Source organism: Mytilinidion resinicola, assembly GCF_010093595.1.
Source record: "Mytilinidion resinicola strain CBS 304.34 unplaced genomic scaffold BDZ99scaffold_23, whole genome shotgun sequence".
NCBI classification, from domain to species: domain Eukaryota; kingdom Fungi; phylum Ascomycota; class Dothideomycetes; order Mytilinidiales; family Mytilinidiaceae; genus Mytilinidion; species Mytilinidion resinicola.
In genome coordinates this window covers 213,795-237,059 of record NW_022985459.1, presented here as the reverse complement: position 1 = coordinate 237,059, position 23,265 = coordinate 213,795, and the positions used below count along the sequence as shown (strand labels likewise).

Genomic DNA, 23,265 nt, shown 5'->3' with positions numbered 1-23,265 from the left:
CCCTATGCTGTTGTAGCCGTGAGGCTCCGGGAGTTTGGGCTCACACATTTTCTTTTGGTAGATCTTCTCTGTTGTTTTCTTCCAATTGGAAGCAATTCCCTCATTGATTTCCATTTCTCTTCGTCTCTTCTCGCATGTCATGCTTCGCAACGGCTGCACCCCCAACGATTCAATCTCCTGGCGAGCTTGTCGTGGGCAGTAGCGTCAAGACGAAAGGCCGCCGTCGCAGTTGCGACGGACTGGCTGACGTCGAAAGACAGTGGGTTTCAGAATAGACTACAACGAATGAAAGCGTTTCGTCGTAGCCGTACAGTTCTGGTAGTATGTAGTGCGCTACTGCGAAAGGAACTTAACCGGCTGGGTTGAGTTTGACCCACACATTTCAACTTAAGATAGATTTACGTAATAATCAATGCAATCTTGAACAACTTCTCATTCTTGCGTATCGTGATTCATGCTTCTTGTGCACTGCAGTGGCTTCGTCGCCTTTCGGCGCGGATGTGCTCGACGTTATGCCGTCGGCGATACAGGCAAGAGTAATAGGCTCCTGAAGACAGACAGCTGACGTCCACATTAAGGTGATTTTTAGCCCATCCTGCAATGTCATGACAGTACTCTCATTGTAGCCGCGAATTTTGTGTCTGAGTCCACGGCCTTGTAGTGCTTTGCATGCAATCGAACCGACTGGGTCGTTTGGCGGATACACCATTTCAGGCACGCAGAGCCGCTAATACCGGCCTCTGAGAGTAGCTGAACGCTTCTCTCGGTGATCTGCTAAGCAACTCGCAGTCCCGAATCATCCTCGGATCACTGTTCACCGCCGTCCCATGCTTCGTCGCTTAGCAATGCGGCGGTAATATATCAATTCGAGTCTCGGGCGGAGAAGAGGGAAGATATAGCACTGACTCGAGAGCGACACATGGAGCGGTATTCATTTTTCATTTCTTTGCGGGTGATAGCACACTACAGAGACGCTGAATGTGTATCTTGATGAAGCAATCTGGACCTCTGTCGCCTGAATGAGCGCAACCATTTCCCCCCAACCCATTTCGCCGAAGTTCAAGGTCTGCTCCAGAAGAGGGCTAGGGAGGATGGTACTTCCTGACACGTAGCAAGGGAATCAGAGTAGGCACATCCCTTGGACTCCCTCTGTGGGTTGCTCTCCAAGCTCTTCCAAAACCGTTTTAGAGCAGAAGATGCGATAGGTGAATCGAATACGCCGCTAGGATCTCGCTGAGGTTGGGTAGATATACAGATACAAGGGCCCAGAGACGCGGTCATGGTGAATTTCGGCCAAAGCCTTCTACCCTTCCCCGCTGGCTTCCCTCTGTAAAATGGGAGAGTATATAGACCGAGGGATTCGAAGGACTTTGCGGAAGGCCACGAACGTTACTACTTAGTGCTGTCCGCTGAGGAAGCCTACTCTCCGAGGAGATTGACAGCCTGCCGTCTGCGCGGCTCAATAGGGAAGCATGGGAAGTGCGTATACAAGTCGTCAGAAGGCAGACTACGGAGCCAGAGGTACCACCATTCACAAACGAAGTGGAGGGGCATGCTGAGAAATTTCAATGGTAGTTGATTAAAATACTGGAGTTCTACGTCAAGGTTAATGATCCGGACACCACAACTGCGGGACCAAAGGCAAACCGAGACCGTACAACTACAAGGTCACTCCACTATGGTCACTCCACTATGAGTGCCGACCAGTCATGTTACCTCGTCTACTGCTGTGGACTAAGGTTCCCAAAAAACGGTCACCACGCTTTTCGCTCAGCGCAACCTTTAAACCTCACGCGGGAGTCTTGTTGGAGGGCGCGAAGTCGTAAATAACCATGCACACCTCAAGACCGAGACCACAAGGATAGAGAAGCAAGCGCGAAATGAAGACATCGAATTAGATTTACTACGAATTTGATACCTAGAGAAAAATGTACGAGCCAAACAACCATCCGCCTAAGTTGTATTTTCAAAGAGCCTCAACCGTACGGTCACAACGCCACTGCACCAGCCCCCCTACGGGCAGCCTGCTGCCGATCATTGCGAGCCAGGCAAAGTCATTGTTCTAGCGTTAGGAACAGTTCGGGGTCGCGGTTGCCCTTCCATCCCCGAAGGAATGGCGGCGGTTTCGATCTTGGCTCGCGCTGCGGTACGGCAAATTCGCGAGGAGATCAAGCCGTAGACAGTTGGGCCGTTGTACAGTGAGTGGAATGTAAAGGGATGGAAGCAAGCCATGCAGGCGGTCTTCGAATGGGATGAAAGCAGTGGCGACAGAAAATCGGAATTGAAGGTGAGTTAGCATGCCATTGGAGGGAATGTAGAGATGTATAAGCCAAACAACCCAACCGGTAAACCCAGTCTAAACAGGTAAGCCAAAGAAGAAAACCACAAAGGCCTCCGGCTACATCACCATTCTAGCGCTGTGGTCAGTTGGGAACTCATAGTCAGCTCGCTCCAAAGGAGCGGCGGGCTCGCGCTTGGGTGAGGTCAAATCGTGCACACAGCTGAGCCGATGAGGTGGAAAGAAGGCCTCGCGCAGCTCCTCTACGCGATCTGCTCCTTGTTGATATCGAAGCGGAACAAGACATCGTTGACAAGGTACGACTTCTTCCCAAGCTGAACGCTGGACACGCCCGAGACGTCAAGCTTCCTGTGGACCGAGTCGATGTCGTTGTAGAGAACGTCGGGGAACCGACGAAGGCCCTCTCCTTCAATTGGAAGGAATGAAGATGGAATTTTACCTGAAAATGTATGAGCCAAACAACCCCGCCGCCTAAGCCCTTCTGGTGGTGAGCGACTTCCACCCAGGACGTACGGCTACAGCGCCACTGGAACCCGCCCGCCCTTGAGCGAACGGGACCCGGCTATGTAGTTACAACACTTTTCGAACGAAGACATGCCATTGTTCGAGCGCTGTGGTCAGTTTGTGGAACTCACAGCCAGCTCGCTCCAAAGGAGCGGCGGCCTTGATCTAGGCTCGTGCGCATATCAAACGACAAGTCCACGGGTGTAGGTCGAGTCGTAGGCAGCTGAGCCGGCAATGAAGGAGTTTGTGCAAGACTTGTGTAAATGGCAAAGAGAAGAGAAAAGAAATCATATTGGATATAAGGGTATGACACTTTACTTGAGATTGTATGAGCCAAATATACCAGCCGGCTAGTGAGTACAGGGTAAAAGAAAAAGCAAACACTCCCTTCGCCGCTCCAGCGCCACAGCATCCGCTCTCGCGGGCCATGATCTAGCGCTGAGGTCACTTTGGAACTCACAGCCGGCGCGCTCCGAAGGAGCGGCGGCCTTGCTCTCGGCTCGTGCGCATATCAAACGACAGGCCTATGGGTAGGGTCATGTCGTAGGCAACGGAGCCGGATTAGAGGCATTGGACGGTAGCAGAGGAGATTTGGAGGAAAGGAGAGAGAGAAAAGCAATACGCAAGGGCAAAGGCGATGACGACAAGCAGAGACGCGAGATCGTATTCTGTAACAGAGTATCGTACAATTTCCTACCGTATTACTCAGGTTAAAATTGATGTGAACTCTGATTTCTATCGACGTCTAGCTAGTTGTATATATACTAGGGGAAGGAAGGGGGGCCACCCCTGGGTGGCGCGCTAGTAAGTTCAGCTGAACACTGCACAGCTGAGTTTTCAGCTGGGCTCTCCACAGCTGAGATCTCAGCTGTGTTCTCTACAGCTGATGTTCGGAGTAGCTTTCTAGCATATGAGTTGTTGATCCTAGGTTGTAGTGCTGCAACCTGAGTGTATTCCTCTGACCGCGATACCCCAGGCTTTCGGTGCCTTCTCCACCAGTGTCCTCCATCATCATGCACACAGAATTATCCATTGTATCTTCGATCGGCGGAGTGCGGATTCTCCCTGGGAGGAATGCTGGTAGAGCTCGAGGGGACGGGGATGGGACAACCAAGGAAGATGAGGACCAAAACCGCACTGTATCACCGGGTTAGTGAAAGAGCTCGTAGGATTGGGCGTGGTGGGTGGAGCGAAACATGACATACCTAGCGGGGGTTTCAACATTTCTGCGCAAGGCGAAAGCGTGGCTATCAGATTTGCCGCGTTTCACTATCCGCGTATTTCATCCTGGAAGGCAGAAATGTCAGTACGAGATGAGTTGTCTAGGATCACATTCAATTCATTTTAGCAAGGACATTGCAGGAAAGCGACATACCAACATCATCAACCCCGGAGTCGATATTGTTCTCATCAGCGAACTTCTTGAGCTTCGCATAAAAATACTTCTTGAGCCAGCAGTCAGCCAGGAGATATCATCGAGACGGGACCAAGTGGACAAACCCTAGCGAAGCTGACTTCATAATGAGGAAATCTTTCCTGTCGGGATAAAAGATGATGATCGAGTGTACATTAAAGGCTCCATATGCCCACACAATGGAAGCCGCGGATGCAGTTTGGCAAAGTTGTGGCACTTGATGAAGCCGAATCTAAAGGAGAGGGTTAGCGGTTGATAGCGCCAAGTAAGAAAATCACTCGCCATTTGCAGAGACTGGTCTTCAGCTCGATGATAGACTTGGAGCTCTGGATGCTCCAGAGCTGGAAAGTTGGTTAATCATGGTCGACCAAAGGGAGAAAAAATGAGCGGTATCTGCAAAAATTACGCCGGTGAAGCCCCCAAAGGAGATTCGCAAACCCCCAAACATGAAGCCGAATCTAAGGATACGAGTCAGCAGCTGAGGATGGCAGCAAGTAAAGGGTTGCTTACCCTTTGCAAAGATTGGTCTTCAGGTCGATGATAGACTTGGAGCTCTGGATGTCGCCGAAGTGCCATTCCCAAGCATGTAGCATCTCGTCGGTGGTCTATGTCGGAAAACCTGGTCAGCGACTGTTGTCCTGCGATGTCGTTAGCACATCCCTTTGTCATCTGTCAAAGGTCCAAGCAGGAAAGGTGAAGGCGGAAACATATATGCCGGCATCTTCTGCACAGTACTACGTGTGTTGCGTACGATGCCCTTTTGATCCGCAATGAGGTGAACGGTCCGGAGACCCCTCTTGTTCTCGGCGATGAGCAGGGGAGACCAGCGCAGCACTTAGGTTCTTCGCCGGAGCGTAAACACACTATGCCAGTGGTTCTCCGCTGTTCAACCGGACAGAGATATGAGACTTTGTCCTGTCCGGAAGGCTCGGTGCCTCTCTGAAGAGCTGTGAGTCGCAACGCCTCACAGACAGAAGCTTCAGACGGGAGTGGGCTAGGTGGGCGCAAAAAGGTGCGCAGATGGGGAATGGAGGGCCTTGAGGACTTACCAAAAAGAGTTTCAGGGTTGACTGGTGGACGCGGCGTTGGCCGCTGCGAAGTTTTTGGAGGAGTGAGATAGCTTACCAGGTCACATCTGACATCTCACTTTGATAGTTAGCTAGTAGGTCAATGAGAAGATCCTGGAAATGACAATAGCAAGTCAAGAAATATTCGTGGCATGAACACTGCACGGCCAAGAGCCTCGCGCCGCTCAGTTATTTTGGACACGACTTGCAGTCGAGGAGCAAATTGATCTTGGCCGTGAACGGAAGCCCCTGTGCTCCGAAGAGCGGCGAGACGACCTCCAATCGAGACAGACAATAGACTTTCGACTCTACCTCGATTGGTCGTGGCCGGTGGTGCGGGATCGTGCTAAGTGGCATGGAGTATGTGAGCGAGGAGGATAGCTTACCGAGAAGATGCCTGGAGCTTTTTTGATTGATTAGCATCATTTTCACATAGATTTATAAGCTGAGTCTCGAAACCAGATCAGTTGGAGAGGGATGTCTGTGGCCTTTGCCCCGAAACGGCCAAGGACCTCGCGCCGCTCGGTTAGCTCTGGCCAAATGGCCGACCGCGGCATGCAGTCGAGGAGCATGTTGATCTTGGCCGTGAACGGAAGCACTGTGCTCCGAAGAGCAACGAGACAACCTCCAATCGAGACAGACAACGACTTGTGACTGTGCCCCGATTGGTCGTGGCCGCGGTGTGAAACCGCTAAAGATTGTGAGAAGTGCGGAAAGTATATCGGTGGAGGCAGATGAGAGGTAACAAAGTGAACATACCTGCATTCAACGCCTGAGGAGAGAGTAGAAGCTCAAAGGTACAGTTGGAGCTCGACGAGCTGCTCCGTGGCTGAGGAGCCTTCCGAGGGAGTGAGTCCGTGGTCTGAAGCCTTGTACGACCGTCAGCAAATTGCAGGATTCGGAGCTGGTGTCTCTGAAAGCGAGGAGACCTGCAGCGAGAAGCTTACCTACGATGAGAGTTCGTCGACCTGCTTGAAGCCCCCCAGCCACTTCACCACCCGCGCAGCCAAGCAGCTGTACTGCGTCAATGCAAAGTGAATCGGATAGGAGACAGAGGCAGTACCTCAAGAAGCCCGAAAGTAGGACAGATGCGATAAGTGCAAAGGCTGACAGGAGATAGAGAGTGGGTGATGTCTGAAGGAGGCGGGGTGTAACGAGACGCGATTTGTTGGGAAGCAAAACAAGAGTGCGTACGCCAAGCCACATCACGTGTTTTGAAAAGTCCACCCACAATAACAATTATTAGGCGCGTCGTCTCCATCACTTTTTCTTCAGCCAACAGCGTCGCACATTCATTCACACACTTCCAAACCAAACAACCCCAAATTCACAACAATGGCCACGCGAGGAGGCAAGAAGGGGAAGGGCAAGAAGGCCGCTGCCGGTAAGCCTCTTGATCACTTCAACGTGCTGCGCATGTGTTCTAACGCGAGGAAGAACCAGCACCGCGCGAGATCCCCCAGGCGGTCAAAGACTTCCGGGAACTCGTCGCCCAGTACGTCGCGAGGTACAGCGACTCGCGTGCCGCTTTGCAGGCTTGCAAAGAGGAGACACCGGCGGAGCTGAGGGAGACGTGGAACGAGGTCGTCGACCTCGACAAGGAGCTGGAGGGGTTGGAGTAAGTGCACCTCTTGTGTATCTTGTAGCACATCACCTAGTGACCTAGCTAACACCTGTACAGGGAGGACGTGGAGAAGATGGAGGACCTGCGGGAGGACCTGCTGCGGTGGGTGGAGGGGAAGGCGGAGGAGGACTACATGGTCCCGAAGGAAGACGGCACGGTACGCTTATGCCTACTCTACGCTTTCTATCTCACATACTAACACGTTCTCTATTCAGCCTAACCTCCGCGTCGTCAAGGCTTCCCCGTACGAGGAGCACGCGGAGACGGTGGTCTCCTTCGCCGTCAGCTTCAGCGGGCGACGATACGCCGAGCACGTCCTCGCGGACGCGGCAGAGGAGGAGAAGAGGGGGATGAGGCCCGTCTTCTCGGAGAATGGCGCCCTGGCGCGGCCCTTGTGGCAGTACAGGGCGGGGGAGCATCCCAGGGATGCGAAGTGGCTGCATCGCCCGCGAGCCTCGACCAACCGGCGGTAGTGTGTCCTAGTAGCGCTTTTAGCGAACGGGGGCTACCGTCGCGGGGCTCAAAGGCGAAGTAGTCACGGAGGTCCTTGGTGGTGCTCCTTTGGCCTTGTAGTGGCGTAGCTGGAGTGAGGTCGGTGCTGGGAGTTTTGGGGGTTGCGTTGGTGTTGGTAGACTTTTGAGAATTTTCCGACTCTATGGGCCCCGTGCTGGGTACCGTTTCTCGAATCAAGCTCCTGTTCTTCTGCATGATTCAACATTGAACCTACTGTGAGTAAGACTGTGACTCTGAGTTTGATTCTCTTCATTCTGCTTCCTACGTATGCATCATTGCAACTTAATAGACTTCATGACGCACGAGTAATGTTGTTTGAAGGATCTCAACACGCTTCTGCATCTCAGAACCGGATGTCTTGTCCCATCGTACGTAAGCTAGAAAGCGGTAAGAAGTATCTCATAATCTCTTCAAAATCACATCATCATTCTGTTGATTCACTTTCGGCGCCGTCTGTATGGTCTCAGCATCCTTCCAAAAATGTAGATATGGTACATAGTTCCAACATATGGCTATCGGGTACGCGTAAGAAGTAGTCCTCATTTACCCTAATATCAGCAGATGCTTCAGGTCCAGGCGAGATCGCATCATCACTGACAGTCGCTCAACGCCGTCTGCATGCACTCAGCATATTTCCAGAAATCTACATACAATGTCACGTTCCACCGCGCAGAGACCAAATAGCGGTAAAAGGTATACACTATTTTCACATCATCATCAAATTCTGTTCCCTTTAGCGTTTAGTTGATAACGTTTGAGGTACCTCAACATCTTCCTAGCGTTACAGATCAAATGCATTATTCCGAAGTGTATATACCAGTCCATACTCCTGATTTCATGATTGATAGGCACATGTCACCGTCTGTAGTGCCTTATAGGATCAAATGAGACATATATGAGATGTGCATTTCTCAGTTGCGGAAATCGAAGTGTGGTCAAAATGATGGTCTTGGGAGGTAGTCGCACCCGTCTGAGAGGCCTTAACAAAGAACGCGACATTAAGACAAGGTGTAAGATCTCAGACCCCTAATGCAAAACCGCAGTAGAAACTCCACGTTTTGCAGTCCTTGCCCCCGTCTGGAAGGTCTAAATGAAGAACCCATTACTGTGATAAAATAGAAGATCTCACAGGCTGACATCAAAGCGCAGGAGAAACTCTACTTTTAGTACTCGTTGCCATCGTCTGCGAGGCCTCAAGGCCATGTTTAGAAAAATACGGGATGTCAGATGCAGAGCACTGTAGATTGGACATGCGTAAAAATCATACTCTTGACAAGTACACACCGCCGCCTGTCGTGCCCTAAAGAGATACTCTGAGAACCGTCCGTGTGTAAGAGGCTCAAGGCCGTGAATTAGGTGGCATCATCACGAGTTTTCTTGGAGAGCACTTACGGCTGTCTGCTAAGCCTCAACATTTATTTTAAAGCGGAAGGATATGCTCGACACTGAAAACCGAAGATCTGCAAGCTTAATAATCATACTTTTGGCAAAGCTTTACCGCCATCTGCCATGCTTCAAAAGGTATTTCAAGACCATGTGAGATATAAGAGATCGTAGGCTTTGAATCAGTCTCCGGTCAAGTGATACACTCTCCTCTATTTAAAACAGTCTGAATGTCGATTACACCTCGTATCAGATGTCCTTTTTTGTATGTCTGGCCGAGGTTACGCACATTATGGTATCTCTTGCGGTGTCAAACGGATATCCCCAGACTCATTCCCCACCTCTCAATTCCCTCTGCATATCCAAAAGGAATTCGCACAGGTTCACATTCTGCAAGCGAATGATATTCAAATAATATCAATGCTGAATTCATGAGTCGAACTTTACAGCTTCGTATCATTGGTCGACTATTTTTGCTTCCACCCCCACGCCCAGAGCGCCACCATGCAGGCATTCTCAGCCTTGCAGGGCCACGTCGCAACCCGCTTCAGCCTCTCCTCACAGCCCCGCTCCCCGCCCTTGGGATCTCGAGGTCGATCCCCTTCATTATCCTTACCGCATTATCTAGAACCATCTCTTGCACGTCGTATTGTATCGTTTTGCGGACCACCTTCGAGGACCTTCGATATCTCCTACGTCCCGGGAGCTGCCGAGCCTGCCGCCTCATTCACCTCAGCCTTACGTGCAACGGAAGAGTGGTGGATGTGATCGCGTTTTGGTCCTCCAATTCTGTCGCGTTAGATTCCTCGGGGTTAGACTTTTGCTCTGGACTCGACCTTGTAAGAACCTGCTCGGCTCCGTGAGCCTTCTGAGTTAACACTAATGAGAAACGAGGATCATAAGCCGGAACACATTTGAGCAGCCTCCTCTCGGAAGCTTCTTTCAACTCATCCGAGCCCCTTCCGCTACTAAACCCGCCTACACATATATCGCAGCTCGAACACCAGGGGCGGACGGACGATCATGGATGAGGAACTGAGAGCCTTACTCTTCATCCACAGGAACGAGCATGGATTAAACAGGTGCCCTCAGAATTTCTCACACGAGAAGATCAAGCAGGTATCTTCGGTGCTACAATCATATGGATATCATGAATGGAGTAAAAACCCTCGGATATATACCGCCCTCTACGCCATCGACGAGCAGCATGAAATGGGCCTGTTCCTGGAAAAAGGTGTGAACGACATGTGTCTCCCGTATGATAGCAGGAGCTTCCCGGGAGCATTCAAGACGGCTAAGTTAAAGAATAAATTTCTGAAGGCTCAGAAACACGTTCTAAGTACTCAAAACGAACTATCCAACGGGAAGCATCTGAATGTCCAAACCATGCATGATCTCAGCATCAATGTTGGAAAACACCTCGGGAAAGGTGCGGAAAGCGTAGAGGTAGTCGAAGTTTCCCAGGACGGTCGAGCCTACGCCATTAAGCTTATGCGTCGAGGAACAGTACTCGACATAGATCTGAAGGTCCTCCGGAAGTTTGAGATCGAACTCCAGAACGCCAAGAAAGTTCGTCATCATCATGTTGTCCAAATCACCGCTAGTTTCACAGATGTGGACCATTTTGGAATCGTCATGGGTACTGTGGGAGAGCACAATCTGACTGAATATCTTCTTTCCCCTTCGAAGCAGCTCAAGGTGTTGAAGTCTTTGTTCATCTGTCTCGCATCTGGCTTGAAAGCAATTCACGGTGCTAGCCTGAGACACAAAGATATCAAGCCGGAGAATATCGTCCTCCGAGGCAACATACCGTACTACACGGATTTTGGTCTTGCGCGCGACTTTGAGGGAACAGGGAGTACAACAACAGGCGTGGTATGGGGTTGTACTAGACGTTATGCGGCTCCAGAGGTCACAGACTCTTCGCCTCGTAATACGTCATCTGATCTTTGGTCTCTCGGGGCCGTTTTCTTGGAGATTGCTACTGTCCTATTCCACGGACCTATTGCGCAGTTCCGGGCTTATCTGGGGAACCATGGCACGACCTCTCTAGATTACTCGCTAAACCCCGAGGGGCTGTACGAATGGATTAACATCATTCGACAAAAAAGTGCAGACGACTCACCTCTTCGATGGATCGAAAGCTTAATTGAAGTAGAACCACGATCCCGGCCAAAGGCGACCGAGCTCTTCGAAACCATTGCCGAGGACATGAAGCGAGATTACACCAAGAATTGCGTGTGTCGTCATTGCATACAAGAGATCAAGTCAATACTGATGAATCTGCCGTTCGTCCCCAGACCCAGTACAACACCTTCCGTAGTTCGTCCGTACGCACTCGGGTTGCAGCACTACAACCTAGCGTCAGCATGGTAGCCTATGCTAGCACTGGGTGCCTACGTTAGTACGCATTAGTATATAATAGCTGGAATACTCTGGAAGATTCCATACAATATCTATATTACTAATCATCGCCACTCTCATTTCCTTCCCACTATATATACAGTCCGTACGTAGTTAATACAACAGATGCCATCTTCACTTGAGTCTCCACTGCTACGACAGCAACTCATATGCAGTAACGTATCAGGATAGCATGCTGATACAGGAGGAAGTAACAGGTAGTGCAACAGCAGTGCTGCAGCACGGTATCAGTACTGTATCAGGAAACAGGATGAATCAAGTAACGCGTCAGGAAGAGATACCACGTTATGCCCCCGGGGCTGGCCCCCCTCCTTCCCCTAGTATATAAACAACGAGCTAGACACCCATAGAAATCAGAGTTCACATCAATTTCAACCTGAGTTACGCGGTACCTCCAGCAAAGGCTGATTCCTTCCCAAAAACTATGAATTCCGTGGTCCCTTCGTCCAAGTCAGACCCAAACACTCCAAACGGTCGGCAAACTGGCAATGACGCGGATTTATTCAACCCGTGGATCTGGTCGCCGCAGTGGAACAATCATTACCGCGTTACCTGGGAGGACGGTGGTAAGCCATTTTACTGCTAAAAACAATTCGAGTTTACTAACCGTGTTGTAGAGCCCGTATATCACTGGGCTAAGGCGGAAAGAAGTTATTACTCTTCCCTCATGTACAACGGGCCTACCATTCAAATTACAACCGCTTACTCCGCTATGTTATCGCAATCCGAAGCTTCCTATTGGTCCAGCTAGTTAACCTAGGGTACGATAAGGTCTTTGTAGTAGATCTACTCTAAGACCTTATCGTACACGTGATAACGGCGATGCAGAAAGAAGAGGTTGTTGGATTATGACAATCACCTACAGCAATCACTGCTGGTAGCAAACAGGGCTTTCATGTACATAATGTTCAGATGCTACGGCCTGTAAACCAACAGAGGTCTTAATCCTCAAACATATTGTGGTTGATCCTATCTGCTAAAAGCCATGTTTAATAGTTGCAAGCATCACTATTTCGCAACGATGGTGTAAATTCTTTACTGTAGCCATTTATACTATATGTTCAATCATGCAATACTACTCTGCAACTCGTATGTCCATATGTACACACCATTATTACTCCTTTCTTATACCCTCCATCAGCAATCTACGCTGCTTCTCACCATCACAGTGAGTTCAACTCCCTCCTCCATGAGCCTTCTCGATTCGTGTGTTGCACCCACACTCCCAACATGATAGTCCTCCCGACCGGGTTTTGATCTCCCATGACGACAACAGCTACCTCTAGTTATTGCCGCCATGACAGTCTTCCACACCCGAGTTTCGATCTCCCATGACGACAACAGCTACCTCTAGTTAATGCCGCCATGTGAGACCTAGCCTGCCACAATTACTCAATATGGTCAAGCTCATGCACAAGTTTGCTAATCAAAAGCGACAGCTGCACTTCCCATAGGGCTGTGCCGTGGATGCTTTGAACAAACATGATCAGCTGCCATGGTCAGTCCGGCCCTGCCTTTTCGATTATACTGGTTTCCTCCTCTTCTTCGTCTTGCTCTGCCTGCTGAGAAAGGGTTCTTGGAGTTACTGAACACTTCTTTATAGCTAGGAAGGAATGGATCTCGGCCAACGACTTAGTGGCACGGCTTCTGCACGTGTAGTTATGGTGGAGTGAATTTGGTATTTCTAGCTGTTAAGCCGAAACTAGGAGTTCCCGCCTCTGCTTTCCGCCTCCATCGATAGCATAACATCGGCCCCTAGCTTTCCGCTCTCGCCTGCCTGCTTAGCTTTTCGGTGAATCGCTAAGGCTACCGCCGACGCTTTCAGAAGCCCCTGATCCTTCCAGGAGCCCCTGATCAACACGTGCTTGCCTCCGTGCTGCCCTTCCCGCTAGGTATAAAAAAGCCCTCCTGAACCCGACCTCGACTTCTTTTCTCCAGGAAACGACCACCGCCTCTTCGAATCGGCGAGTGTGGACAAGTGGCTGGGGGGTCAACGACATCGAGAACCAACTCGAATGTCTGCTAGCTCCTTGTAGGGGGCAAATGAGCAAAACGAACTGTGCCATCTGCAATAGCTTTGCGCGGTCTGTCTTGATCAACATTGGCTGTAAACCACATCAATGGCTGTGGGAGACAAGGTCAAATCAGCGACCCCCGAGCCCAATGGTGTGGTCTGCTCTTGCTTTGATCAAACCGGCGTGCCAGCACTGCAATGGTCCGGCGGAGGACGCAAACTCGGACGAGTATTGCCGGTATGTGGAGCAAAACTAGTCTAGCCTTCCTGTGATGGAAGGTGTGGCAAGTTGGTTTGGGAGATCTTGACGATCAACTTTGCCGCAGCAGCTCTCCATGGGGTCTGCGTGCTGGGGTCAAGAGGGTCACTGAATAGGTGGTCCATCGTCATACGCAGCTTGTCTGGGTTGAGGAGGGGCTTTGGTGTCTTTGTTCTACTGCTCGGGGGGTCTTGAGGAGGCAGGAGGGAGGAGGAGCAGCGGCTGTTCCATGCTGAAGGTGCGTTGCTGATGATGTTTACTAGCTAGGCATAGAGCTACTGGTCAGTACTTGCGGTAGTAGGTGGTAGTTGAACGTCACTGCTTTCTTGAAGCTCTGTAGAATACCATTCCATGCAGATGTCACGGGCTTGGGTCCTAGCTTGGTGTTCTCGAACTAGGCGCCGGCGCTGTAGTCCGCCTCCGGGCCGAAGAGGGACCTTTCCGTCAGTTGAGGTGCATTCGGAGAGGGAACAATGACACGAGGTGTCAGTTATGGTATGCTGCTGAGGGAGGTTAGGGGGAAGATGATGGCGATGCCGCTACACCGCGGGGGTTTGGTTGCCTATGCCAGCCGCCGAAATGGCTGCAGCTAGCAGCGCCCTTCCCTCACTGAGTAGACATTGCGCAAGTTCTCTGTCTATCTACGACAGAAAGGTTTCAGAAGGCTCTCAAAATCCGTGGTACCTTCAGGATGTGCCTTACCTGCCGTGGCGTGGATGGTTCCCCTTTTCCCCAGGTCTGCAGCGAAGAGGACGCGCTGTCTGGGCGCGATCCCTCACTGAATCTGCATCACATGATTTGCGACCCACTAGACTCGTAGACAGTAAACGCTGTCTCTACTTTGATATCGCATCCTCCACGAATTGTGGCGTAGACATGGTGTTGATATAGAGTGTGGCATGGGCTTTCGCGGTCCCATGGCTCTCCGGCGCGCCAGCATCGCCGGCGGAAAACCAAATCGCAACGACCAAGTCCACTATATAAAGAGCAATACAAGCCGAGCTCTCACCGTATTAAGGTGTATTCTATAGCAGTACATCGCATACAAGCAGTACATATGCCCCATTGCTTTCTCAACAAGGCCCTTTCGCAGCTTCTGTCCGGTGCTCTCGCTGCGAGGGACCAAGGGACCTGCCTTTGCCTGCTGCCGTGGCCCTCGCTTGACAGCCCCGCCCCACCTTGTTGATATCGCCTGAGCGCCTCGCCTCACCTCAACCTCACCTTCTACCTCACCCTCATCCTCCTCGCCCAACCACGCTCACCATTTGGAAGATGGCAGACATGATCTCGGCCTCATGTACGTACACCTACTTCCCTCGCCTTTTCTCATCGGCTGCCCACTGCAACCGGCCTCATCGCGAGCCGCCCGCTGCGTCAGTGTCAGGCAGCCGACGTCTCTAATCCAGCCCAACTTGCTAACCACGACACACCCCTAGGCCGCGACAACTCCGCTCTCTACCTGTCAGGGGCAAGATGAACGCCCCTGACAGACGGGGTGCGTTCTCGTCGCTCCGGATGGGAGGGGCGTTCCCGTCGCTCCGTATTCGGCATCGGTTCTCGTCGCTCCGTAGGAGAGGAGCTTTCTCGTCGCTCCGAAATGGTGTCCTGTTCTCGTCGCTCCGTAGAGTTGGATGAAGATGGTTTTGCCGCCATTCAGGTGAGTGCCTTTCTCCATGGCCCATCACTTAAGGCCCATCTCAGCTGGAGGTTGCGGCAGACGATGAGTCCTCGGATGTTGAACAAACTGCTGACTAGAAAAGTCGTCTCGACTCAAGCGACACCGTCGTTAGACTGCCCCAACAGGCCGTCAACACGCTCAGCAATCAGAGCCTCGTTGGCAGACTAGTATGCATTTGCCAGGTAAGCTTGTTCCATTTCACCTTCACGTCACTCAAAATCTAACCAACTTTGAGGACCGCGAGGCCGAACCCCGATTCACTCCTCCGCTGCCTTCGACGACGTCCGCAAGATCCCGAATCTCGAAGACATCCTGCTCCCAGTCGACGGAAACCTCCTGCTCCCTGTCGAGGATAGGTGATGACGTTTATGAAAGCTAGCAATGTGCTTATCGACGGCAATGTTATAGTCGAGAGTGTCCCTACGTCGACGATGCCAAACAGAACCCAGTCAGCAGCTCGTGTAGTGCCGAAGGAGCCTGTCTTTGAGCCAACCGCTCGTACCGCCGTCGAGGCGAAGCACGAACCGCGCCTAAATGCCCTGATGAATCGAGAGCCGGACCCAGAGGAGAACAACCCAGAGTAGGAGGAGACAGACTCTTGTTGAGTTTATGGACTGTGCGGACAAAGTGAGGTGCTTCGGGCTTGTCGTGTTCTTCCTCGTCTGTAGCCTAAGCTTCAATGAAACCCTTTCCCCCTTCTAGCCCTCGGGCCCCTGCCGAGCGGAAGTGAGTGATCCACTTGCGACTGACAATGCGGCGCTTATCCAGCCCGCATCTCCAGGTACGTCTCCATGGCCCTCAATGTTTTCCAAATGCCTGCTAATCTTCTTCCGACACATGTAGGAAGTCTTCCACCGCGCCAACGTCGACGACGACTTCTCTCCCCCAAACCAACTGTCTGATACGAGCCCTCCTGCACATCCAGCTCTGCCTTACACGTCCAGTATCCTCACTGCGTTGCCCCAAACTCCGGCTGGCCTTGGACAAGCATATTGGCCTTCAGGAAATGAGGACTTTCGAGTACGGCATTTTCGCCGTGGGTCACAAGAAGATCTTTCGAGTCGGTTCTATGTCGCGGACCTGATGTACAGCCTTTGCCATGAGCACCTCTGCTCTTGGTGCTGACCCTTTAGAAAGTCACGGAAGAGGTCGACTCGGATGACGCGCGTTCGTCTTCCCTGAAAGAGCAAGCCTATAGCGATCGTCAGGCCTTGGATTGACTGGCAAGAAGTTCACCGCTCGGCCTCAGATTCTGGTCTTCATCGTCAATGACAAGAACATCGATGTCTACCGTCGTATCAAGAAGTCGTGCGATGGCCGCTGCGCAGATATGCCTCAGTAGAAGACTATCAGGCTAGGCATGCACGAATCAGCCAGCCCCCTTGTATGCCGGCCTCTTTCTTCCGCGCGATAGGCTTGCCTTCTCCTGCTCCGCAAGAGCAAGCTAGTCGCACCATCGGCTTCCTACTCGACCAGAAACCTGACCGAAAGGCAGTGCGCTCGCTCTTTTACTCTGTCGGTCAACAGGACGACGAGGCAACTCACTTTTTTCCGTTGGGTGAGCGACAAGGGTATTTGCATATCTCCTGTGAGCCACCTTCTTACTCCTCACCACAGGGACACGGACTGGCCAGTGACCGCGTTGTCTTAGGGCGACCTTGCTCTCATCTGGACGCTCAGCCCGACATCGGAACTCATCTCCTCCGCACATCAGCTCAACGTCTCATCCTTCTCGTAACATGACGCCAACAAAGCGCGTCCACTCGTTGAGCGTCTCCGGTCCTACTCATGACGAGAAGAGACAAAAGCGTTCCCTTGGTCTTCACTTTCGTCCGCTGGGTGAGCGACACGGGTATCGGGGGCATGCCAAACGGCCTGTGTCGTTCAGCCAGCGGATGAAAGTGAAGACCAAGAGAACGCCTTTATCTCTTCTCGTCATTTTGACGCCTCGTTCGGTAACCCAGCAAAGGCATTCCCCTCCGACTGGAGTTTCCTTTGGAGGATGTGGAAGGTCGTACGACAAAGTCAGCATGATGGAAGACGCAAAGAAGATTCGTGAAGGATTGATGCCTTTTGCCCCACCAGGCGTCAACGCGCTGGTTTTCCTACTTCCCGAAGTGACCCTGACCCCCCAGCCAGGAGCAAATATATACCCCCAGCTAGGAAGCCAGTACGCAGCCTTTGAACATCAGATGCCCGCAACTACCCTGCTCACACAGCTGGCTACATATTCGGAAATGATCGCCCTCAGGTTCTATGGGACCCGCAGGCCCAACAGGCACAGGCACAAGGATGGAGTGTACCCATGCCACAGAATCAGTATAGGCATCATCTGGCAAATGAGCCTCACACCCGTCGGAGGCAAGTATCGAAATATTAGTTTCAAGATCTTCTTATCAACAATTGCTAGTTACGGCGAAGATGACCCCTTGAAACAAGCACAAGCTCTACGAGGAGGTCGACGCTATTGCCGAAGTCGTTAAAACCGCTAGTAGGGGTTTGAACCGATGTCCTCGTGGAGCTGGGAGTTCAACGACTGGGAGCTGAAGGGCACCTCCCGTCGTGACATTGACGACAAGGACCAAGCTCCAGAGGAGACCGCTATCTCAGACCTCAACGACGCCATCCCAGCGCTCCTAGAGACCATCCAGACCGACATGACGTGGAGCTGTTCAAAAACACCAAAGGAAGCCTCGGAGAAATGCTTGGAGGAGGTCGTACGCATGAAGGCCCTCTTTGAGAAGATGCGCTGCGAGAACTTCCCGGGAAACTGGAAGAAGATCCTGGGTTTCCCCTGAGTGCTTGTTCAAGAAAGCCGACTCCGAATACCGCGCCCACCGGGTTGAGACCAAGGAGTAGAGGAGTTCGCTGGGTTTGCGACGAGTTTTTGCTGGTTCGCCTTTGGGGTAAGAGGAGGCGGGTTCAGAGTAGTTTGAAATGAAACTTCCTTTCCCCTCGTAGCCCTCGGGCACTCCTTGCATCGTGACGGCCCAACTTGACATGACCAAATGGGCTGTTCACGTCGACAGATGAAGTATGGGGTTGCATTCCAGTAAGTTCAATGCCTTAGTTTCTTCGGTTCCTGGTATACTAACACCACCGTTACGCTAGACCTCCGAAAACAACCGACCCAATCTTCGCTACCTCCTTCCTACCTTCCGATCCTCTACCTGTCGCACAACACCATCATCACAACATGATCTGAGTTCGGACATACGATTGTACAGTTGATGTGACCCATGGTAATGGCAAGCGATGGCCAGGACAATACCACCAGAGATGACCTGGTTGACAAAGAGAACAAGGCAGGAGGACGACCTTGGTCGCAGCGACACGGGCGCAAGGCGGCATCATCACCACGATAGGCAGAAATTTCGTCAGACTCCTCATGGCGTGGATATCCTTGACACATTCGACATCGCTCGTCTTCTCGGAAGAACAACACAACATCCGACGTTGATGAGACGCCGTCAATCAATGTAAGCCCGCCCGAACACCGTACCACTCCCATCGGACATCGTTCTACGATTTTTTCTGTGGCTGACATATGTTCAGAGGCCCGCGCAACGAAGCCTGTCGTTCTTTCGACTCTTTTCAACTTCCAGAAAAAGTCCCGTCCCACCACACCACCGTCACCACTAGCCACACTATGTCGATGTCAATATCATTACGCCTTCAGAGGGGCATCAAACCCTTGTCCCCAATCTCCTCTGACTTTTCCTCGGCTCTGCTGGCTCTTGTCGTGATGTTGGAGGGGGTTGTCGCCCAAATGCTCGAAGGAACGACGTTGAAAATTTCCCCATCGGGCCAAGCGCGGTCGCTCAACGCCCGCCAATCACGATTATTTCTACGCTTGATGGTCTTCCTGATGTAAACGCCGGTCATGAGGGGAATCTCAAAGCCACAGCAACGAATAGCAAGCTGTCAAAATCGCGATGGAATGAGAGGACGACTCTGCAAGAGCCTTGAGGGTGCCGCTCTCGCTCTGATGAGAATGTCGATGGCTCTGCGCCTGGGGAACGCCCTCACGAGCTCGTAAGTCTTCCCAAATCCTACATGGTTGCGAAATCCATTTTCGGCATCGCTCCATTTCGGAGTTCCATCTACCCGACTCGACTTCCCCATAGTCGAGCTCTCGATGGCGATGCCAAGATTGAAATACCGTCTTGCGTGCGAGGCAGAGGGCCACCACCCTGGTGGTACCGGTCCTCTCCACCACTTCGAAAGAAGGAAGAGCCCTCTGCCCGCGCAAAGATCGTGACGCCTGGGCATTTACTCCAACTCCTGGTAGCATCCGTGGAGGATTGGGAGAAAGTGGCCATGGACGCCCAGCTCATACATCCTCTTCTATGATTTCCGTTTCTTATCAGCGGAACTGAAGGTTTCAATTTGCGCATAATGCTAATGAAGATCAGATTCCATTCCCTCGCGGCTGATTCCTCGGCGTAGTTGCGCAGACCTGCTCCCAAACGTAAGCACCATTTTTTCCTTCATCACTGCACCTGCACTCCCCTCCGCTACCGGGATGACGGCTTTCGGGCTAGAACAGATAAATGCTAGATAACTGGGAATCTCTCTGCTCTGCGCCTTGGCGTTGACCTCTATCTGCGTTTCTGGTTTGGGGTTTCCTGAACAGCAGCAAACCAGATTTTGCGATCATCTTGGCAAAGGTGTCAGAACCCGGGGATCACTGATTTAAATTGAACGTCTGACCAGCGATACATCATCACCTTCTTTCGAGCCGAGTTTGATGTTCCGCGCAGATGCTGACTTCGAGACTAATGCAGGATTTCCCGCCCAGGAGAACCATGAAGTTGCACGATGGGGTGCAGGCGTGTGGATGGATTGGAGCTGTCTGAGGGGAGGATCACTCTGGATAGAATAGCATAATGGACAGCAGATCATACACCCCGACCTGCTCTCAAACTAGCCATGATCCGCGTGACTTCATTGACAGCGCTTGAGTTGGTCGACTTTAAAGCGTCTACGTGATAGCAACTGTAGCACCGCCGACCGCCTCTGGTCAGCCACCAGTAGCAATACTTCTCTGATGTTGGTAGCATAATCTGAGAAGCATCGTTCCTCCTCCTATGTCCGCGAGCTCAGATCGCACCGCCTCAGGGGGCTTTTGTCCACTCTTCCGCCATCACGTGCCGCCCACTGTACCCGCCAGCAGCACTGCTCAAGCCTAGTTACCTACAGCAGCGTTGGCTGACAGGCAGCAGTCAGGTGCGACGCCAAGGCGCTAGTGTTGGCGGGGCCTTATAAACTTCTCTTGTCTGCCCCAACCGACTCCTCTTCCTCACCATGACACGACACCACCGGGGCGCGCGGGACCTTCGGGCCATCAACTGCCTCATTGCCGTTGGTTATGGTGTGTTTTTTCTGGTGTGGGTTGGTAGCTGCGGGCGGTACGTTCACTTCCTCTTCGTTCATTGTTGACAATGCTTCTCACCTCCACGACCCGGAGCTGCTAGTCGCTGTCGACGACAACTATCGACATCGCGCGATAACGAGGTCGTTCAGCTTCACTTCTTCATTATGCTAACAGTCGACAGGCTCCAGACCGCCTTCCACTGAAGCTAAATCAGTGGAACAATGTTGTCCGATGGGAGTTCAAGTAAGTTCACTCTTCCTTCATCATCCTTCTCACCTCCAAGACACAGTCCTACTGGCGGTCGTTCGCAACAGCGATCAACACCACGGGTTGGTGAGGTCCTTTCCTTTCACTAGGTCTGACAGCTTTGGACAGGAACTCCTCACTGCGTCAGTGCAGCTGCCCCGTCACGGCGCGGCGGCCAGTAGTTTTGCCGCCGTAGGTGCGGTCCTGCCGGCCTGCCTCCAACATTCGCGCACCTTCGACCTACTCACCGAATGGGTGGGCGGCCAGTAGTTTTGCCGCCGTATGTGTGGTCCTGCTGGCCTTCCTGCAACATCCGCGCACCTTCGACCTACGCACCGAATGCCCCTGGTGCAGCTGCTCCGCTATGTCCAGTTTTGCCGCCATATCTACAAAATTCGCGCACATTCAACCTACGCACCGAATGGGTGGCGGCCAGTAGTTTTGCCGCCGTATGTGTGGTCCTGCTGGCCTTCTTGCAACACCCGCGCACCTTCGACCTACGCACCGAATACCAACGCTGGCAGTCTCACCACCCCGACGCTCCCCTTCGCGTGGTCGTGGCAGCCCTCCCCAGCTGCTTCCCAGCAATGTTGGTGCTCCTCCAGCACCAGGACCGACGATTCTGCTCCGGGAGCCTTTCGCACGACGTCAAATGGCATCATGAAGCCTGCGGTGCCTCTGCCCCGTGATGTGTCGTGTGGGATCAGGTATGTCTGCGTTGTCTGTGCTTATTGATTCATGCTAACCTGTCACAACAAGGGCGAAACAACTTCCTGTCGCACGAGTGCCTCTGGTTCACCTCCGCTAGGCCGCGCCAGCCATCAGACCCTCCCATTCGAATTCATGAAGCTGCCGAAGCCCGTCCGCGAGCGAATCTACACCCATATCCTCTTCGACGAAGGCAAGACCATCCGGGTCAAGACTAGAGGTGGAACGGACAAGTCAGCCTCGCCCCGGCCGATGCTGCTGCAGCGTCGACTCCTTCGGCATGTCTGCGGTGACACCAGGAACGCGATCGAGATTTGGGGTTCGCGGTGGCGACAAGCCAATTTTTTAAGTATGTCATCACAACGTCCGAAACACTTTCACTACAGCATCACTAACTGAAATGCACAGGTCGAGAAGGACCGAGATACTGGCCGTAGCTGTGGATTGGGCTTTGTTCGCTTCTCCCAGGTCCGGTGGCCTTTTGTGATGGTAATCACGGGTGGAGCTGGCTGCTGCTGGCGGACGAGATGGCCTGGCAATGGACAATTCTTCAGGTACGTCAGCTCAAACGACAGCACCACCTCACTACAGCGTCACTAACTGAAGGAAATAGGTCACTGAAGACGGAGACGCCCGCATCTTGACCCTAGCCAAGTGGTAGGTGGCTACTCCTCTTTCATTTCAACCAGCACACCTTCCTCTCCTCTTGCATCACCTTCTCTTTTCCGGCATCTCCCACAACCCGGCACCGCCTCGTCGAGAGTGGTTGGCTTCCTGATAGCCTCGCACAGACTTGAGTGCCGGATAACAATGAAGGCTAGGTAGGCAGCGGATGTGGATGGCTCGACGGCGTGTCATCCGGACAGAGCCATCGGACCCGCGCGTAGCTGTGACGCTTGGAAGGGACCCAACATCGTTAAAGACAAAAGACGTTCAGCCCAGAAATGGCACGGGGCCCCAACAAAGTGAGCTTTCACCATCGATGGAAAAGGGCACTTCGATGCGGGTGACCAAGCTCATACATCTCACGTTCTCAATCACGCTTCTTTCTTCTACCGCGACATGTCTGCTTGTTGTTGGTTCGGTACTAACGGTATTGCAGGTTCGACTTTGTTCGCTTCTCCCATGCCCTGGCGGTCTTTTGCGATGGTAATCATTGGTGCGGCGTCTGGTCTTTTGCAATGGTAATCACAGTGTCGGTCTGATCTTTTGCGATGGTAATCACGAGTGCAGCCTCTGGTCTTCTGCGATGGTAATCATGGGCGCTGCCTCCGGTCTTTTGCGATGGTAATTATGGGTGCTGCGTCTGGCCTTTTGCGATGGTAATCATGGAGGGACCGGGCTGCTCCTGGCGGATGGGAGAGCCTTGTCGCAGTGTCGAATTCAATCTCCCGCTGTTCTGTCGTCACTTTAATTTGCACCTGAAGGCGTAGTGAAGAGTGTTGATCGCGCATTGATGTCACAATCAGTCTATTCTCAAAGGAATTCTGTCCCTATCGTAGCCCTCGGGCACCCCTCAAGCTGAAGTGATGCGGCAAACTCATGATTAGCTGCGACCCCTCCAAAAGTTCCAATTCGCCGGCGTATTGGAGACGACCCTTCAACACCTTCCGCCTCGCCCTTCACTTCTTCACCTTCATTTCACTTGTTGAACTCCGCTCGAGCTCGCCGACTACCTTCATGACGCTACTAAGATTATGGCGTCGTTGCCCGCCTGGACCGAACCGACGACGTGACCGAGTGTCGCACCTGCCA

At 52.3% G+C, this 23,265-nt stretch overlaps 8 protein-coding genes across 8 annotated transcripts; 7 read left to right on the top strand and 1 right to left on the bottom strand.

The window, feature by feature from the left end:
- Window positions 1-3,542: 3,542 nt before the first annotated feature.
- On the bottom strand, window positions 3,543-4,091 carry BDZ99DRAFT_154066 (uncharacterized protein). The gene is made up of 2 exons (XM_033712814.1): window positions 4,009-4,091; window positions 3,543-3,940 (listed from the first exon to the last, which is right to left on the bottom strand). Exons 1-2 carry the CDS (start codon window positions 4,025-4,027, stop codon window positions 3,681-3,683), a joined length of 279 nt encoding a protein of 92 aa, XP_033571173.1. The 5' UTR covers window positions 4,028-4,091; the 3' UTR covers window positions 3,543-3,680.
- A 2,528-nt stretch (window positions 4,092-6,619) lies between these two features.
- Window positions 6,620-7,381, top strand: BDZ99DRAFT_481375 (uncharacterized protein; the record flags this gene model as incomplete). The annotated part of the gene is made up of 4 exons (XM_033722402.1): window positions 6,620-6,668; window positions 6,722-6,902; window positions 6,966-7,065; window positions 7,124-7,381. 4 exons carry the CDS (start codon window positions 6,620-6,622, stop codon window positions 7,379-7,381), a joined length of 588 nt encoding a protein of 195 aa, XP_033571172.1.
- Window positions 7,382-9,827: 2,446 nt separating this feature from the next.
- BDZ99DRAFT_525799 (kinase-like protein) lies at window positions 9,828-11,180 on the top strand (the record flags this gene model as incomplete). The annotated part of the gene is made up of 1 exon (XM_033726043.1): window positions 9,828-11,180. One exon carries the CDS (start codon window positions 9,828-9,830, stop codon window positions 11,178-11,180), a length of 1,353 nt encoding a protein of 450 aa, XP_033571171.1.
- Window positions 11,181-14,773: 3,593 nt separating this feature from the next.
- Window positions 14,774-15,763, top strand: BDZ99DRAFT_481373 (uncharacterized protein; the record flags this gene model as incomplete). Its single annotated transcript, XM_033722401.1, has 4 exons — window positions 14,774-14,798; window positions 14,992-15,158; window positions 15,292-15,361; window positions 15,555-15,763. 4 exons carry the CDS (start codon window positions 14,774-14,776, stop codon window positions 15,761-15,763), a joined length of 471 nt encoding a protein of 156 aa, XP_033571170.1.
- Window positions 15,764-15,930: 167 nt separating this feature from the next.
- On the top strand, window positions 15,931-16,521 carry BDZ99DRAFT_525797 (uncharacterized protein; the record flags this gene model as incomplete). Its single annotated transcript, XM_033726042.1, has 4 exons — window positions 15,931-15,960; window positions 16,023-16,264; window positions 16,313-16,346; window positions 16,411-16,521. 4 exons carry the CDS (start codon window positions 15,931-15,933, stop codon window positions 16,519-16,521), a joined length of 417 nt encoding a protein of 138 aa, XP_033571169.1.
- A 397-nt stretch (window positions 16,522-16,918) lies between these two features.
- BDZ99DRAFT_525796 (uncharacterized protein) lies at window positions 16,919-17,977 on the top strand (the record flags this gene model as incomplete). The annotated part of the gene is made up of 2 exons (XM_033726041.1): window positions 16,919-17,533; window positions 17,675-17,977. The coding sequence occupies 2 exons, from the start codon at window positions 16,919-16,921 to the stop codon at window positions 17,975-17,977; spliced, it is 918 nt and encodes a 305-aa protein (XP_033571168.1).
- A 457-nt stretch (window positions 17,978-18,434) lies between these two features.
- On the top strand, window positions 18,435-19,053 carry BDZ99DRAFT_525795 (uncharacterized protein; the record flags this gene model as incomplete). The annotated part of the gene is made up of 2 exons (XM_033726040.1): window positions 18,435-18,658; window positions 18,735-19,053. 2 exons carry the CDS (start codon window positions 18,435-18,437, stop codon window positions 19,051-19,053), a joined length of 543 nt encoding a protein of 180 aa, XP_033571167.1.
- Window positions 19,054-20,486: 1,433 nt separating this feature from the next.
- BDZ99DRAFT_481372 (uncharacterized protein) lies at window positions 20,487-21,947 on the top strand (the record flags this gene model as incomplete). Its single annotated transcript, XM_033722400.1, has 6 exons — window positions 20,487-20,553; window positions 20,738-20,799; window positions 20,956-21,057; window positions 21,175-21,509; window positions 21,588-21,859; window positions 21,919-21,947. The coding sequence occupies 6 exons, from the start codon at window positions 20,487-20,489 to the stop codon at window positions 21,945-21,947; spliced, it is 867 nt and encodes a 288-aa protein (XP_033571166.1).
- Window positions 21,948-23,265: the final 1,318 nt, after the last annotated feature.